General features: G+C 45.9%; 1 protein-coding gene across 1 annotated transcript in view; it reads right to left on the reverse strand.

Moving 5' to 3' along the window:
- The window catches only part of LOC120986221 (adhesion G protein-coupled receptor E3-like), a 205,694-nt gene that overhangs the window by 134,380 nt on the left and 51,637 nt on the right, over positions 1 to 19,677 (reverse strand). Inside the window, exon 3 of the mRNA XM_040414660.1 lies at positions 5,242 to 5,364. Coding sequence (XP_040270594.1) covers positions 5,242 to 5,364 — 123 coding nt within the window. The remainder of the gene's footprint in view (positions 1 to 5,241; positions 5,365 to 19,677) is intronic.

Here is a 19,677-nt window from a genome sequence, read left to right on the forward strand (position 1 = left end):
TGTCTCTCATTTGTAATTCTGGATAACAGCAGTATGCTGGCACGTGTGGAGATAGGTGTCCACAGCATAATACAGGCTTGGAATTAATCTGGCCTGAATGTTTCTTAGGTAATGGCTGTCCGATCTGTTTTCCCTCACCTGCAGCAGTGTCTGTGAAGCTGTGGTTGCTGGTCACTCTGCTAATTAAACATGCAGTAGATTTTAGGATGATAGTAGTCTTGGTTACTCTCAGGAGTAGGAGTACAGGAGAACTGGATAATGTCCCTTGAAGAAGGAGCTCAAGGATCTGCTTCCTTTCTCCACTCTGGTCCAGGGCTCCCCCTCCTGGCAGAAAGTATGACCAGTCTATTCCTACCAAGAGGGGGGGGGGGGAACAGGGTGGTTAATCCTATCCTGTCCATGACAACCATACTACTAATGATTGTGTGCTGGGCATAGCACAACACTAACATGGCACAACATGAACAACATATAACAAACAACTGCAGATACCCCTAGGTCTGGGATAGTGCTGGGGCAAATCCTTGCCCCTCTTTATACATGTTAATGTCAGAAGAAAGAGTGGCTTGTTCTGCACAAGCATACAAAAATTAAGCCTTAATAGGGGTAGAATGTCTGCCTATATTTATTCATGCACAAACGATAATTGTCAGAAGAAAGAGTGGCTTGGTCTGAACGAGAGTGGAAAATTTCTCCTTTTTAATTGGGAGCAGCAGTAGTACAGTGTGGCGGTAGCGGCAGCCATACAGTACAGAAGATGATAGTAGGCAGACAGGCAGCAATGTATGATGTGGCACTGTCTGCAAGGGCATATCTATTCATTAGCCTCAGCTGGAGGTGTGTGAAAATCTTCACGGATCCATGCCTTGTCCATTTTGAAAAAAATGATGTTTTGTACACTGAAGGAGGACAACCTTGTCTGGATGTCACAATCAGGTGCAGTTTGACCATAGACCTTACAGGGAAATTTCCCGGTGGGCCGATGCCCAGGGGGCTATCTGAGCCCTCCTCACGGCCGGCCAGTGGAAGTTTTTGGGGATGTAGTTTGTGCTGCTGCCAGTATTTTGTGATGGACTGTGGTATTTGGCTCTGTTGGGGTGGTATAATGTGCCAGAATATAGTATTGCTGGCCCTGCCTTCCATCAATTTGGACCGGACTACAAAATGGGGCCACTTTTAGTATTTTTTCCAGGGCCACTTTAAGTTCCCAGTCTGCCCCTCATCACAATGCCACCTGCCATTATGAAACCCTCATCTGAGATGACACTGGAGGCTCACTACCTAAAAGCTTTCTGTTATCAAATTCCCTAAAATCTACACAATTATAATCTTTCCTTTCTTTCCATATAGTGTCCCTATCACACTACAATAGATGCTTGTGACTCTGTAATAATTTTTTGGCCCACCATGCAGACACACTCCTTCCAAATTAGAAGATGAACACACTATGGCTCTTCAGTTCAGTATAGGTACCTCCCTGCCTACTGCCCCCCTAATTGTCAATGAGGCTTTCTTTCCAGTGTCACGTGATTCTCCGTCTGCTTCCTCCCTCATGGTTTTTCACTGGCAATATTAACAGTAAAATGGAACTGGGCACCATTTTTACGCAATTCATTCGAACTGAATTGCAAAAGCTTTGGATTCATTTGGCGGATGAATTACTGCGAAATACGAAACAAATCCCATTAATTTAGAATTGATTTGCTCATCTTTATTATGGGAGTGTTTTCACTCTCTCTGACAGATGATGTCAAGTCAATGGGGTCCATCTGGAGCCATTGGCGTCTGTTATGCAACCCTGTCATTAGAGAGAGGCTCAGTGTCAAAGAGTGTAATACTAAATTTTAATTTTTAACTTAAATGTTCTTTAAGTATATCAATGGTAAAAAGTTTAAACCTGAAAGTGTTGGTCCATTAAAGAGTGATGAGGGAGGAGTTATAGAGAGAGATAAGGAGAAAGTGAATCTATTAAATATTTTTTCTGAACTGTATTCACTGAGGAAAATGAAAGTTTTTCAAAATGAAACTCCCAATTAAAAGTGGCCTGTGTGACCCAGGAAGAAGTGCAGCGGCGTCTTGAAAAAGATTAAAATAAACAAATCACCAGGTCCAGATGGAATACACCCCTGTATCCAGGGGCGTACATAAAAATCATTGGGCCCCATAGCAAGAATCTGAATTGGGCCCCTAACCCTGCCCACTACCCACCCCTGGCCCATCCCACCTCCTGCCCTGGCTCCTCCCCTGCCACACCCCTATTTGCCAATTCCGGTATCCTAAGGGTTAAATGGGACTATCTAACCCCTATTATGCCCCCCAAAATGCCCAGGCACCACATACAGATAATACTTATGCCCAATGGGGGGGGGGGGGTGCAGACAATAGCAGGCTGCGTCGGAAATGAGCCTCCCTAGAGACACCCACGATGCTAGGGAGGCTCGTTCCCATCGTGGCCTGCTATTGACTGCCCCACCATGTCGCTGGATGTTTTCATCTGCGTGACGGGAGGCAGTGGCGACACTGCGGGCATCAGGAGCAATGCGGGTGCCGGGGAATGAGGTAAGTAAGGTGCCTGGCCCCGGGCATTTTGGGGGGCATTATATATAGCCCCTTTCACTGCTGCTGATGCTGAGTGTGCACATACATAGCCACCAATCATATCCCGCCCGCAAGGTGACTGATGTGCTGGGGGGCCCTGTAGGCTCATAGAGGACTCAGGAGTACAGTGAGTAGGAGGAAAGCACATTGTCCTCCTGAGTCCTCTATGAGCCCACAGGCCCCCCCCCAAAAAAAATCCCAATGCTTGCTGCTGCCTTCCCCCATCAATGTACACCAATATATGACTCACTGAAGTGAGTACTCGTGCCAAGCCTGCACGTAGGATGAAACACCAAAGAAAAAAGGCCAGCACAGAAATGAATATATGATTAATCTTTATTATGGTCTCAAACCAGGACCAGAAGTAAAAATACAGATAAAATACAATACATTACAATGTATTGTATTTTATCTGTATTTTTACTTCTGGTCCTGGTTTGAGACCATAATAAAGATTAATCATATATTCATTTCTGTGCTGGCCTTTTTTCTTTGGTGTTTCTTCCCCCATCAAGAATACCCATCCTGATACACATATATGAACTTTTTATTGTCAGACCTCTTACTGTATGTGGCACACAAGTCTGTTTATTCCATCCCCCGGGTTCTATGTCCACTGACCGGAGCGGTCCTTCCTTCATTATGGGCCGGAGTGGGGGGGCTGCACTCACTGGCACACAGATGATTTTTCTTGAGGGCGGCAGTCAGATGGCGGGCACTCCGTGCTTGAGCCTGCGCTGTTCCTGCTGTGCCAGCTTTACACTGGCCAATCAGCAGCAGGATCTTTGCGCTGCTAAAAGCTGATTGGCCAGTGTGAAATGCAGATGAGCGCAGGCTCAGCCTGGAGGAGGGAGGGAGCCCGCAGCCCGGAGGTCAGACAGGGAGGGGTGGCGTGTCAAGGGGGGCCCCGGGGTAGGAGCCGGAGGGAGAAAAAAAAACAAGTGGGTGGTCCACGGGAGTCGGGACGCCTCCTATGAATAAACTGTCAGTCACTATCTTATGCAGAGTAGGGGGCGGGGCCTTCCATGCGCTCCGGGCCCCCCTGTGCCGCGGGCCCCATAGCAACGGCGTGGTCTGCCTATATTGGCGGTACGCCACTGCCTGTATCCTAAGAGAATTAAGTAATGTCATAGATAGACCCTTATTTCTGATATTTAAGGACTATATAATGACAGAGAATGTTCTACAGGATTGGTGTTTAGCAAATGTGTTGCCAATATTCAAAAAGGGTTAAACATCTGTCGTGGGTAAACTGTTTGAGGGTTTTCTAAGAGAGGCTATCATGGACTATCTCAATAAAATTAAGCATATAACACCATATCAGCACGGCTTCATGAGGGATCAATCTATGAGGAGGTAAGTTCTAGACTTGACCGTGGATGTCATATATCTTGACTTCTCCAAAGCATTTGATACTGTACCACATAAAAGATTTGTACATAAGATGAGAAAGCTTGGGCTGGGGGAAAATGTGTGTATGTTGCTAATTAAGTGGGTCAGTAATACAAAATAGAGGGTGGCTATTAACAGTTCATACTCAGATTGGGTCACCGTCACTAATGAAGGTACGGATGTAGTAGAGTTAACACTCATGATTTATGAGACGTGTTATCTAAACTAAATGCGTTAAGCAAACACCTTCAATTGCTTTTCAATGGCTTTTGTCTCAAGATAACACGATGAGTTAAGAAATTTGAGTTAAGAGCCTGAGTGCTAACCCTGCTACATCTGTACCACAGGGTCAGATTGGTCTCTATTGTCCTCAATATATTTATTAATGATCTTGTAGTAGACTTGCACAGTAAAATATAAATTTTTGCAGAAGACACTGAACTGTGTAAAGTAATTAACACGGAAGAGGACAGTATACTGCTACAGATGGATCTGGATAGATTGGAGGCTTGGACAGAGATGAGATGGCAGATGAGGTTTAACGCTGACAAATGTAAGGTTATGCACATGGGAAGGAATAATGCAAGTCACCCGTACATACTAAATGGTAAAACACTGGGTAACACTGACATGGAAAAGGACCTAGGAATTTTAGTGGACAGCAAACTAAGCTGTAGAAACCCATGTCAGGCAGCTGCTGCCAAGGCCAATAAGATAATGGGTTGCATCAAAAGGGGCATAGTCCTGCCACTTTACAAATCACTAGTCAGACCACACATGGAGTACTGTGTACAGTTCTGGGCTCCTGTGAACAAGGCAGACAGCAGACATAGCAGAGCTAGAGAGGGTTCAGAGGAGGGCAACTAAAGTAATAACTGGAATGGGTGGACTACAATACCCAGAAAGATGATCAAAATTAGGGTTATTCACTTTAGAAAAAAGACGACTGAGGGGAGATCTAATAACTATGTATAAATATATCAGGGGTCAGTACAGAGATCTATCCTATCATCTATTTATCCCCAGGACTGTGACTCTGACGAGGGGACATCCTCTGCGTCTGGAGGAAAGAAGGTTTGTACACAAACATAGAAGAGGATTCTTTACGGTAAGAGCAGTGAGACTATGGAACTCTGTATTCTGATTGGAGTCAGGAAGGAATTTTGTCCCCTAAAATGAGGAAATTGGCTTCTGTCTCATGAGTTTTTTTTTTTCCTCTGGATCAACTTTGCAGGATAACAAATCACTTACCTGCACAATGGACAACACCTTGTTTTAAACACTGGAGGTATCCTTTTCTGCAGCGGCACATGGTGCTGTTGCCACAGGTTTCATTTGATGGGCAGATCCAGTTGTTGGGGCATGCTTTTTCATCTGAGAACAGAACATTATTTCATATGATTACACAGTTTTCTTTTTTACATTGAAACGGTCAATTGTATTTGGCTGCTCTGTTAATCTTAAAGAAGAGCTGTCAGCTCCCCTGACATGTCAGTTTTAGTGACTACTTGAATACCCCATGTAATACCAATTCTGGAGCTTTTATTCTTCTTGTGCCATTCCTTTATTATCTCTACTAGAAATGTATGAGTGAATTACCAGCAGCTTGGAGTAAAGGTACGGATGGTTGTTACCATGTGGGCGTGTCCCTGTACAGTCTGACACCAGCAGCACTGAGTGGATAGGGCCAGACCCACCCACTACTGGTAACACCCAGCTGTACCTTTACTGCAGACGGTTGGCAATTTATTTGTAAACTGCTGGCAGGAAAAATAGAGGAATGGCACAACATAGAGCTATAAGAATAGATGTTCCAGAATTGTTATTACATGGGGCATGCAAGTAGTTACTACATCAGACATGTCAGGAGAGATGATAGATAATATAAAAGCAAAACTCATGTAAAATACTTGGCCATTTGTTCTGACAACGCAGGAAATGTACTTTCCAGACATATTGGAAGGCAATCATCTGTGGATCAATCTCTGTCATCAATTGGTTATAGCATTGCTAACTAGAGATTGGCTTTAGGTTTACATCCTATTTCCACTGTTTTTGGTTCCCTTGTCCGTCTTCATTTGCACCGCCGGAGCCATTCACGGGCCTCAGTGGTGACGTAAACACAAACGGCACATGACCACTTAGGCCAGTGAAGGATTGCAGTGGCGAATGTGATGACGGATGAGACGCCACACTTTTGGGTCACAGGGGACCAGAAGCAATGCGGATGGAACCATAGATGGTGAAAAGAGCAGCTCGAAAGAAATGAGTGGCTTTCTTTTTCTAGTGTATACACATTTAAGCCATTATTTAATTTTGACATAGTGATTTTGCCACTAGACCCTGGAGTTACAGTATATTCCCTGCCTTATGGACTAAATGGTGCCGTGTGACACATCTTGTACCTTAGTCGACCACTGAAGATGGTTCCCTGAATTAGACAATTAGAATGCCGCATGTGTTTGTAATGCGTAATCACCCCCTTTAGGCTGGGTTCACACGGGCGTTGCGGGAAAAGGTGCGGGTGCGTTGCGGGAACATGCGTGATTTTTCCACGCGAGTGCAAAACATTGTAATGCGTTTTGCACGCTCGTCAGAAAATCTGCATGTTTGGTACCCAAACCCAAACTTCTTCACAGAAGTTCGGGTTTGGGATCGGGGTTGAGTAGATTGTATTATTTTCCCTTATAACATGGTTATAAGGGAAAATAATAGCATTCTTAATACAGAATGTATCGTACAATAGCGCTGGAGGGGTTAAAAAAATGAAAAAATAATTTAACTCTCCTTAATCCACTTGCTCGCGCAGCTGGCATCTCTTCTGTCTTCTTCTTTGCTGTGTACAGGAAAAGGACCTGTGGTGACGTCACTCCGGTCATCACATGGTCCATCACATGATCCATCACCATGGTAAAAGATCATGTGATGGACCATGTGATGACCGGAGTGACGTCACCACAGGTCCTTTTCCTGTACACAGCAAAGAAGAAGACAGAAGAGATGCCGGCTCCGCGATCAAGTGGATTAAGGTGAGTAAAAATGTTTTTTATTTTTTTTTAACCCCTCCAGCGCCATTGTATTATGCATTCTGTATTCATAATGCTATTATTTTCCCTTATAACCATGTTATAAGGGAAAATAATAATGATCGGGTCTCCATCCCGATCGTCTCCTAGCAACCGTGCATGAAAATCGCACCGCATCTGCACTTGCTTGCGGATGCTTGCGATTTTCACTCAGCCCCATTCACTTCTATGGGGCCTGCGTTGCGTGATAAACGCAGAATATAGAGCATGCTGCGATTTTCACGCAACGCACAAGTGATGCGTGAAAATCACAGCTCATGTGCACAGCCCCATAGAAATTAATGGGTCCGGATTCAGTGGGGGTGCAATGCGTTCACCTCCCGCATTGCACCCGCGTGGAAATCTCGCCCGGGGGATTTCCATCTTTGGGGCTTTTTGGGCAGAACCCCCCACGTGGCTGGACCTGAGGAGGGAAACATACTTATTTGCTCCCCTGGTGCCAGTGCAGCGCTTTAGACCTTGTATGTCAACATCTGGTCTGATGGCTGCTACAGCTAATCAATGGCCGCAGTGATGAAATGTCCCCCTTGCGTCACTTCAATGGATCATGTGACGCAAGGGTGATGTGTCCCCGCTACGGCCAGTGATTGGCTGCAGGGGCCATAAAACCAAATGTTGACACACAGGGACTGGAGTGGTGAGGTGGTGGCAGTAAAGTAAAGGAACCGGAACTCAGTGGCGGGGAGGAGGTAAGTATGGCCATGTCCAGGGGTCTGCCCCAAATGCCTCCTTTAACATTCTTAAAAAGAAGGAACGAACTGGTGAGCTCAGCAACACCAAAAGACCCGGAAGACCACAGAAAACAACTGTGGTGGATGACTGAAGAATTCTTTCCCTGGTGAAGAAAACACCCTTCACAACAGTTGACCAGATCAAGAACACTCTCCGGTAGGTGTATGTGTGTCAAAGTAACAATCGAGAGAAGACTTCACCAGAGTGAATACAGAGGGTTCACCACAAGATGTAAACCATTGGTGAGCCTCAAAAACAGGAAGGCCAGATTAGAGTTTGCCAAACGACATCTAAAAAAGCCTTCACAGTTCTGGAACAACATCCTATGGACAGATGAGACCAAGATCAACTTGTACCAGAGTGATGGGAAGAGAAGAGTATGGAGAAGGAAAGGAACTGCTCATGATCCTAAGCACACCACCTCATCAGTGAAGCATGGTGGTGGTAGTGTAATTGCGTGGGCATGTATGGCTGCCAATGGAACTGGTTCTCTTGTATTTATTGATGATGTGACTGCTGACAAAAGCAGCAGGATGAATTCTGAAGTGTTTCGGGCAATATTATCTGCTCATATTCAGCCAAATGCTTCAGAACTCATTGGACGGCGCTTCACAGTGCAGATGGACTATGACCCAAAGCATACTGCAAAAGCAACCAAAGAGTTTTTTAAGGGAAAGAAGTGGAATGTTATACAATGGCCGAGTCAATCACCTGACCTGAATCCGATTGAGCATGCATTTCACTTGCTGAAGACAAAACTGAAGGGAAAATGCCCCAAAAACAAGCAGGAACTGAAGACAGTTGCAGTAGAGGCCTGGCAGAGCATCACCAGGGATGAAACCCAGCGTCTGGTGATGTCTATGCGTTTTGGATTTGCAACCAAGTATTAAAAAGTGAAAGTTTGATTTATGATTATTATTCTGTCCCATTACTTTTGGTTTCTTAACAAGTGGGAGGCACATATGCAAACTGTTGTAATTCCTACACCGTCCACCTGATTTGGATGTAAAGCTGACAGTCTGCAGTTAAAGCACATCTTGTTCTTTTCATTTCAAATCCATTGTGGTGGTGTATAGAGCCAAAAATGTTAGAATTGTGTCGATGTCCCAATATTTATGGACCTGACTGTAGAATCTGCCTCTCCTTAAGTCAAGGACATGCAAAAAAATCACAATAGTGACGCAATGCCAAGGAACGGTCAAATATGCACAATTTATTATACAGCATATTTGACATGACAGTTCCCTGCTGCTGCTTCAGTGTTGCAATCCTTTTGCAAGTCCTTGACGTAAGGAGGACAAATAAAATAATAATTGAATCTCCTGGGGGTAGCTGAAGTGGGAATATTTGAGTAACGTGATTGAAAGATCTTCATCCTGTGAGTATACTGGATCTTGCACTGATGACCATGTGTTAATGGTACCTCACTATTGCGTAATTTGTTCAATTTTTTTCAAGATGTTTAGCATATCATCTGTGATGTGAGGTTGTCCATAGAAACACAAAGTGGAGATTGACTACAAATCTATGGAAAGATCTGAACATCATCTGTGACCATAATAGTTCTAAATGTGTGTATACCTGATCCAAATCTCTTAATGTGGTGGTGAGATGTGCAGTTTTATTTGTTTTTAACCCTGTCACTCTTTGGTCTCTGGTAAGGGGATAATGAAAGAAACATTAAATAGATTCCCTGCTGTCATTGGTTTCCATCACATATCATGGGTACCATTTTGTCATCTACTGCACAATATAGAGCATCATTGGCATGAAACAGCATAATGCTGTTTTGTTTTTGTACAATGATATTGCTCCTTTTTATGATTGGAAGTCTACAATCGATGGCCATTATGGTTGAGTCTTCCATTAAGCTGACAAATAAACTTCCCTTTGTCCCTTTTCTATATTATCCAAGGCATCAAAAATGAAAAATCAAGCAATTTTGCAATAAGTCTTGAGTAAAAAAAAAATTGTTTTATTTCATTTACTCTTGTGCAGAAACAGTCGTCATGGTAATGCAGCACGCCAGACCTGCAGGGTATAGCGATGCGAGGTCACGGTTATGGGCAATCGAGTGTTGCTCACTGTATTGGAGAACCCTGGGCAGGCATGCGGCAGTGAAGGAGAGGTAGACACAGTTCCTCTGGGGCACACTCGGTATGTAGAGACCTGGCCTGATGTTGTGTGAGGTGCCCTGGATGTTGCAGGTGTTTAGAGTGCCTGAAGCAAGGTCCCTTTTAAGATTCGTGACGCCAGTGCCTGTAACGGTGGCACACCGATTTGTAGGAGTAGTAAATGAGTACGCAGTGGGTAAACCAAACGTTGCTTTACTTGGTGAAAACGGTGCAACTTTGTACATGCAGTTACAGAAGATGTTAATGCAGTCCTTTACAGCTCCAAATTCACAGCAGGTTTATACCACAGCAGGTTTCAATCTTGCAAGATACTTGGAGGGTATACAACTAATACTTTGCAGTGCAACGCTGCTCTATCCCCTTCAGCTATTCTAGCTGGCTGGATCCAAAGGCCCGGATGCCTAATTGCTGGCTTAAATCCTTGGTATAAATTCCTTCCTCCAGTATTGGCACTTGCTTTAAGGTTACAGTACCTTTGTTTCTTAGCTGTTTTCACTGCTGGCTGTTAAGGGTGGCTGCAGGTTTCTCCCAGGAGGTCCTGTCCTACTACTGGGGTATCTCAACTGAGTTGGCTGAATATCTGGTCTCCAGGCAGGCTGTACTCTTCATAGCCTCCTAGGGCAACTAGAAACCAGGACTGTCCAGCTGCATGTCAGGAGGAGGCCCTCAGCATATCTCTGGCTGGTGCCTTCTCACTTCTGTCTCCACAGACTCCTGACTATGAACTAACTCCTCCCTGTCTGGGCCTGGACATTTATACTAGTGGCTCCCTATCTCCCTCTAGTGTCTAGGATGCCTAACTACACCCTAATAGGCCTGCAAGGCATAATACAGGGGAAACATTGCATGTAAAAACACATAGAAAATACCTTAAATGCATAGTTAAATATAAGATCACTGTGCTTTATGAGTAGAAGTAACACGCAAACCAATTGACCCTTGTGTAGTGCCCACGCCTACCTAGTGGGACACTACAGTAACAGACAGCAAACAAGCCTTGTGTAGTCTGATCCTGCAGTCATACTCTCTTTCTTTTAGCTGTAAGCAGTGGCATAACTACCGGGGAAGCAGGGGGCCCGGCCTGACAAGTCTCAGATTATTTAATACAGCGGCGACCCCTTCACATACAGTGCAGCCCCACCCCCCGGTGCATCTTACTGTCAGACAGCGCAAGCTGGTACAAGCCAGCATCGCGCTGGTCTAATTAGGCCCGCCTACCAAGTTCTGACCTGACCTGAGGAGGAGGAGGGAGCAGCAGGCGTGAGAAACAGCAGCGCAGCGCACATCAGTCACTGTGCTTTTCAGGTATGTCTGTGCCCGCTGCCTGTGTGCCCCCCTTGCTCCTCCCTGGCTCTTTCAGCACATTCCTGGCCTGACTCTTATCTGAGCGGCTGCACCCCTCTGGGCCCTGTATGTTCCTGCACCCCTGGCCCTTATCTGTGCCCCCCTGGCCTATGTCTGCACCTCCCTGGCCCCTGTCTTCACCCCTGTGCCCTGGCCCCTATCTGTGCCCCCTCCCTGACCCTTGTCTGCGCTCCTGGCCCTTATCTGTGCCCCCCGGCCCTTGTCTGCGCCCCTGGCCCTTATCTGTGCCCCCCTTGGCCTTTGTCTGTGCACCTGGCCCCTGTGTGCACCTCCCTAGCCCTTGTCTGTGCCCAATTGGCCCCTGTGTGCGCCACCCTGGCCCTTTCAGTGCAGCCCCTGACCCTTCTCTGCGCCCCTGGCCCTGGCCTGTGCCCCCCTGGCCCTTGTCTGCGAACCCCCCTGGATCTTGCCTGTCCCTACCCCGGACCTTGTCTGTGCCCCCCTGGCCTGTGCCCCCCTGGCCCCTGTCTGCGTCCACTGCTTGCTGTTCTGCCATCTACTACTGCTTATTTTGTTACTCTTATATATGCAGAGGTTGTGCCCTTATATGTGCCATAATAAGCACTAGTACATGGCGGAACAGTGGGCAGAAATGGGAGGCTGCCCTGTACAATGACACTACATGACAGACAGTGTGTGTGTGTATATACAGTACAGACCAAAAGTTTGGACACACCTTCTCATTCAAAGAGTTTTCTTTATTTTCATGACTATGAAGGCATCAAAACTATGAATTAACACATGTGGAATTATATACATAACAAACAAGTGTGAAACAGTCATATTCTAGGTTCTTCAAAGTAGCCACCTTTTGCTTTGATTACTGCTTTGCACACTCTTGGCATTCTCTTGATGAGCTTCAAGAGGTAGTCCCCTGAAATAGTCTTCCAACAGTCTTGAAGGAGTTCCCAGAGATGCTTAGCACTTGTTGGCCCTTTTGCCTTCACTCTGCGGTCCAGCTCACCCCAAACCATCTCGATTGGGTTCAGGTCCGGTGACTGTGGAGGCCAGGTCATCTGGCGCAGCCCCCCATCACTCTCCTTCATGGTCAAATAGCCCTTACTTAAAAAAATTTCCCAATTTTTCGGTTGACTGACTGACCTTTATTTCTTAAAGTAATGATGGCCACTCGTTTTTCTTTACTTAGCTGCTTTTTTCTTGCCATAATACAAATTCTAACAGTCTATTCAGTAGGACTATCAGCTGTGTATCCACCTGACTTCTCTTCAACGCAACTGATGGTCCCAACCCCATTTATAAGGCAAGAAATCCCACTTATTAAACCTGACATGGCACACCTGTGAAGTGAAAACCATTTCAGGGGACTACCTCTTGAAGCTCATCAAGAGAATGCCAAGAGTGTGCAAAGCAGTAATCAAAGCAAAAGGTGGCTACTTGGAAGAACCTAGAATATGACATATTTTCAGTTGTTTCACACTTGTTTGTTATGTATATAATTCCACATGTGTTAATTCATAGTTTTGATGCCTTCAGTGTGAATCTACAATTTTCATAGTCATGAAAATAAAGAAAACTCTTTGAATGAGAAGGTGTGTCCAAATTTTGGTCTGTACTGTATATATATATATATTATATAAGAAAAGGATGGAGTGGCAGCCTGGTCTGGTCTAGATCGTGACTAGCCAAAGGAGTGGGGTTTACACAGGAGGAGGGAGTTGCGAAGCGTGGGGGGCCCATACAAAAATTTGCTGTGGGGCCCAGTCACTTCTAGCTACGCCACTGGTCATAAGGTAGGGTGCAAATAGAAGGAATTATGAGTGCAGGATCAGACTACACAGGGTATGTCTGCTATTTGTTACCACAGAGATGCATAGGTCTGCATAGCAGCTGTACTGTAGACACAAAGGGGGTGATTTATCAAAGAATGGAGTTTTATGCTTTGAAATCACCTGCACTACCTGAGGATGCGTCTAATTTATGACAAGGTGCAGGCATTGTCATAAATTAGTAGCTTCATCCAGCTGTCCCTGCTCTGGAATGAAATCTACAGTAGAAAATGATTGGATATTTTAATCAACACCTGGAAAGTTGCTTCATTTTTGTTAAATGCATTAGGACAATAGTAGAAATGGCTGAGAAGGTGCAAATACACAGGTGCGCAAAATTGTTGGTACCCTTCCATTAAAGAAAGAAAAACCCACAATGGTCACTGAAACAACTTGAAACTGATAAAAGTAATAATAAATTTTTAAATTACTGAAAGTCAGCCATTGAAAATCAGACATTGGTTTTGAATTGTGTTCAACAGAACAATAAAAAAAAAAAAACGAATGAAACTGGCCTGGACAAAAATGATGGTACCCCTAGAAAAAATTGAAAAGGGATATGTTAAACTATGGTGTGTCCTATAATTAGCATCACATGTATTTTCAAACTTGTATTCAGTCAGTCTGCCTATTTAGATTGTGAAAAGTAGTCACTGTGCTGTTTGGTTTCATGGTGAGTATCACACTGAGCATGGACCAAAGAAAGCTAAGGAGAGAGTTGTCTCGGGATTAGAAAGAAAATTATAGGTTAAACAGCTCCAAACAGCTTGATGTCCCTGCTACTACAGTTGCACATAATATTCAGAAGTTTAAGGTTTACGGGACTGTAGCCAACCTGCCTGAAAGTGGCCGTAAGAAAATTGATGACAAATTGAAGAGATGGATAATACAAAATGTGACAAAGAGCCCAAAACAACTTCCAAAGAGATTAGAGGTGAACTCTAAGGTTAAGGTACATCAGTGTCATATCACATCATGTGTTTTTGTCTTATCCAAAGTGGACTTAAAAGATTTGAACACGGATGATCTATCTTCAGGATAGGTCATCAGTATCTGTTCGGTGGGTGTCCAACAGCCACTACTTCCGCTGATTAGCTGTTTGAGAAGGTACCAGTGATCCTGTGAATGCCACGGCCTTCTTGCTACTTACCAAGTACAACGTGTCATCACTGGCCTAGTAATTGCTAATAGAAGGCTGAGATGCTTGAAGGAGCGCCGGTGCCTTCTCAAACAGCTGATCAGCATGGGTCTCGAGTGTCGGACCCCCACCAATCAGATACTGATGGCTTATCCTCAGGATAGGTCATCAGTATTAAAATCTTGGAAAACCCCTGTAATAGAAGACAACCAAGGAGGAAACCAATGTTCTGGGAGAATGTCCTTTGGACCTTTTGGCAAGTCACATCAGCTCTATGTTCACAAATGCAAAAATGAAGCATACAAGGAAAAGAACATTGTACCTACTATGAAACATGGCGGAGGCTCTCAATTATGCTATTGGGCTGCTTTGATCCATCTGGTACATGGTGTCTTGAATCTGTGCAGGATGCAATGAAATCTCAAGACTTTGAAGCAATTCTGCCCAGCATCAGAAAGCTTGGTCTCTTTCACCGGTCATGGGTCCTCCAACAAGATAATAACCCAAAACACACCTTCGATAAGCCCTGATCTAAATCCTATTCAACATCTGTGGAAGGAGCTGAAACATGTGTCTGGAGAAGGCACGCTACAAACCTGACATCTAGAGCTGTTTGCTCACGAGAAGTGGGCCAAAATACCTGTGGACAGGTGAATGAATGTTACAGAAATCACATGATTGCAGGCTTGCAGTGATTGCCTCAAATGGTTGTGCAACAAAATATTAAGTTAAGGGTACCATATTTGTCCAGACCAGTTTTATTAGTTTGTTGTATACATTATTCTGTATTATTCTTATTCTGTACATTATTTGTCAGTTTCAAGTTATTTTACTGACCACTGTGAGTTTTTCTTTGTTTAATTGAAGGGTACCAACTAGAGTTGATCGAGCACCATAGTGCTCGGGGGCTCGAACCGAACACCTCAGGATGCTCGGTTGCTCTATTGAGCACCCAAGCACAATGGAAGTCAATGGGAGAACCCGAGCATTAATCCAGGCACCTCCTGCTCTGAAGAGGGGAGGGTGGTTAATTTGAAATGTTCCTAAATTGATGGAAACACAACTGAAATGTTTTGGGAACAGCATGGGGTGGATGTCTGGATGCATCTTGGACTCCCAGGTCTCTGCTGGGAACGATGTTGTCCGAGTAGTACCCCACTTTTACAGACTGACAATAATACGCACTAAACTGAAGATAAAATCGATTTTAGACGGAGGAAAAATTGTTAGGAAACATTCTTTTCTGTATATTTACTTGCCAAAAATTACAAGGAAGAGGCACTCCGATACAACATGTATATCACATAAAGGAGGGCCTCATTCACATTCTGTTACAATTGTTCAGGTAGTGGGACTCCTACAATCATAAAGCCTATGCACTAAGGGAAAGGGCTGCCAAAAATTACAAGGAACCGGCGCTCCAATACACCCTTTATTACACATAAAGGAGGGTATCATACAACCTTGAAAAATTATGATTAATGGCCTGCTGGTGAGCTGACCCACTAAAAAATTATATGCAAGGGCCTGCAGGTGAGCTGACCCTGTAAAAGACTTTAGGTGCGGGCCTGCAGATGAGCTGACCCTGTAAAAGATTGTAGGTGAAGGCTTGCTAGTGAGCTGACCCTCTAAAAAATTTAATGCAAGGGCCTGCAGGTGAGCTGACCCTGTAAAAGATTTTAGGTGCGGGACTGCAGGTGAGCTGATCCTCTAAAAAATTATATGCGAGGGCCTGAAGGTGAGCTGACCCTGTAAAAGATTTTAGGTGCGGGCCTGCTGGTGAGCTGACCCTGTAAAACACTATATGCGAGGGCCTGCAGGTGAGCTGACCCTGTAAAAGATTTTAGGTGCGGGCCTGCAGGTGAGCTGACCCTGTAAAACACTATATGCGAGGGCCTGCAGGTGAGCTGACCCTGTAAAAGATTTTAGGTGTGGGCCTGTTGGTGAGCCGAACCTTGTGAAAGATTTTAGGTGAAGGCCTGCTAGTGAGCTGACCCTCTAAACAACTATATGTGAAGGCCTGCAGCTGAGATGACCCTGTAAAAGATTGTAGGTGAAGGCCTGCTGGTGAGCTGACCCCCTAAAAAATTATATGCGAGGGCCTGCAGGTGAGCTGACCCTGTAAAAGATTTTAGGGGCGGGCCTGCTGGTGAGCTGACCCTGTAAAAGATATTAAGGGGCGGGCCTGCTGGTGAGCTGACCCTGTAAAATATTATATGCAAGAGCCTGCAGGTGAGCTGACCCTGTCAAAGATTGTAGGTGAAGGCCTACAGGTGAGCTGACCCTCTAAAAAATTATATGCGCGGGCCTGCAGGTGAGCTGACCCTGTAAAATATTGTAGGTTGGGGCCTGCTGGTGAGCTGACCCTCTAAAAAATTATATGCGAGGGCCTGCAGCTGAGCTGGCCCTCTAAAAAATGATATGCGAGGGCCTGCAGGTGAGCTGACCCTATAAAACATTATATGCAAAGGGCATATATGCGAGGGCATTATTTGCGACGAATAAGCATGTTGATATGATGGAAGAGGAGGAGGATGAGAAAAGGAAGATTCAACCATATACCCTTGTTTGTGGTGGAAGGGGTGCATAGGAATACAGTATATTCAGTACATTATAAACAACACATTTAAAGTGCCTTTATGTTCAGCCGCTTTCCTCTGGTGGAGTTGAGAAGTCTTGGTCAATCCAGGCCTTGTTCATTTTTATACGAGTCAACCTGTCAGCATTTTTAGTTGACAGGCGGATACGCTTATCTGTTATAATGCCACTAGCAGCACTAAATGCCCGCTCAGACAAAAAACTGGTGGCAAGGCAGGCTAGCACCTCCAAGGCGTAGAGCGCCAGTTCGTGCCATGTGTCCAGCTTGGACATCCATAACTTGTAAGGCACTGAGGGATCATTGGGGATGCTGACATGGTCTGCTATGTACTCCTTCACCATCTTCCAAAATGTTTTCCTCCTTGTGACAGTAGGCCGCGCATCAGGGTGAGGGTGCTGGTGGGGTGTCATGAAACTGTCCCAGGCTTTGAAGAGTGTTGCCCTGTCTCTGTTGAAACTGCTGTTTGTTCCCTTTGTCTCCCCTCCTCGGTTGCCCAAGGAACTACGGACTCTGCCGCCAGCGTTGTCAGATGGAAATTTTTCGAGCAATTTTTCAACACGGACCTTCTGGTATTGCACCGTTTTGCTTGTCCTCTCCACCGGAGGAATGAGAGATGAGAAGTTCTCTTTGTAGCGGGGGTCGAGAAGGGTGAACAACCAGTAATCTGTGTTGTATAAAATGCGTATAATGCGCGGGTCGCTGGAAAGGCAGCCTAACATGAAGTCTGCAATGTGTGCCAAAATACCAACAGGCAAGACTTCGCTGTCGTCATCAGGAAGACGACTCTCAATCTCCTCATCCTCTTCCTCCTCTTCTGCCCACCCACGCAGAACAGATGAAATTAAACTTCCATGGGTACTACCCTCTGTAGTGGAGGCAACCGTCTCCTGCTCCTCCTCCTCATTGTCCAATTAGCGCTGAGAAGACAAACTGAGGGTGGTCTGACTATCACCCTGTGTAATGTCTTCCCCCATTTCCACCTCTTCCACATGCAAAGCGTTGTCCTTAATTGTGAGCAGTCAGCGTTTGAGTAGACACAGAAGTGGGATAGTTACGCTGATAATAGTGTTATCACCGCTCACCATCTGTGTTGATTCCTCAAAGTTTATTAAAACCTCACAGAGGTCAGACATCCATGCCCACTCCTCACTTGTGAATAGCGGAAGCTGACTGGAGAAGCAGGCGATGACCATGTTGCAGCTGGTATACCACTACTGCCCTCTGCTGCTCAGAAAGCCTGGCCAACATGTGGAACGTGGAGTTTCAGTGCATGCTCACGTCGCACAACTGTAGATGACTGTAGATCACTTGCGGAAATGTGCACACACACGGCGCACCTTCACCAGTAGCTGAGGCAAATTGGGGTAGGTTTTCAGAAACCGCTGAACCACTAAGTTTAAGACGTGGGCTAGGCATGAGATGTGTGTGAGCTTGCCGAGCTCCAAATACGCCACCAAGTTACGGCCATTATCAGACACAACCATGCCTGGTTTTAGGTTGAGTGGCGAGAGCCACAGCTCAGTCTGGTCTCTTATCCCTTGCCACAGCTCTGCGGCGGTGTGCTGTTTGTCACCTAAGCAGATCAGCTTCAGTACGGCCTGTTGACGCTTCCCCACTACAGTGCTACACTGCTTCCAGCTACTGGCTGACTGGTGCTGCAAGATGAGAATTCAAAGGTGAAGTGGAGGAGGAGAAGGGGGGGTTGCAGCCACTAATGTAGGTGGTGGTGGAAACCCTGATGGAATTAGGGCCCGCAATCCTTAGCGTCAGAAGCACCTGTGCCATCCCAGGGTATGACTCACTCCCGGCATCCACAACGTTCACCCAGTGTGCGGTCAGGGAAATGTAGCGTCCCTGGCCGAATGCACTTGTACATGTGTCCGTGGTTATGTGGACCTTCTCAGTAACTGCGTTGGTCAGGGCACGTGTGATGTTACAGGACACATGTTGGTGTAGGGCGGGCATGGCATACCTTGAAAAATAGTGGCGGCTGAGGACTGCGTAACGCAGGACGGCCGCCGACATCAGGCTGCGGAAGGCCTCAGTGTCCACAAGCCTAAACTGCAACATTTCCAGGGCCAGTAATTTGGAAAGTTGCTCATTTAGTGCTATGGCCTGTGGGTGGGTGGCTGGGTATTTGCGCTTGCGTTCAAATGCCTGGGGTAAGGACATTTTGACGCTGCGCTGGGACATGGAAGTGGATGTAGTTGCTGATGGTGCTTGCGAAGGTCCAGGTGCAGGGCAGGAGGCATCCGGGCCTGCGCCTTTGACAGGGGATTGGCCAGCACATAACACAGGGGAATAGGAGGCAGTGGTGTGACCCTCAGACACAGACTGTGGACCCAGGCGTTCTGCCCTCTTATTACGGTGCTTGGATGCCATGTGGCGGATCATGTTGGTGGTGGTGAGGTTGATAGTGTTCACGCCCCGGCTCATTTTGGTACGGCACAGGTTGCAAATTACTATTATTTTGTCGTCCGCACTTTCCTCAAAAAAGCGCCATACTGCGGAACACCTACCCCATGGCAAGGGAGATTTCCTCAAGGGGGTGCTCCGTGCAACAGTTGCGGGCCTCTTTGGTGTGGCCCGCCTTCTCCTTTTTGCCACCCACTGCCTATTCCAGCCTGTTGCGGTGCAGCAGATCCCCCCCCCCCCCCCTCTGTACTGCTGTCCTCGCTCGGCTTTCCACCTTCCCAGGTTGGGTCAAGGACTTCATCGTCCACCACCTCCTCTTCCACTTCCTCACTCTGCTCATCCTCCTGAATTGTTGACCTAACCAGAACCTCAGTGATTGACAACTGTGTCTCATCCTCTTCATCAACCTCTTGAGACAGTAATTGCCGTT

This window comes from Bufo bufo, chromosome 1 (genome assembly GCF_905171765.1).
Source record: "Bufo bufo chromosome 1, aBufBuf1.1, whole genome shotgun sequence".
NCBI lineage: Eukaryota > Metazoa > Chordata > Amphibia > Anura > Bufonidae > Bufo > Bufo bufo.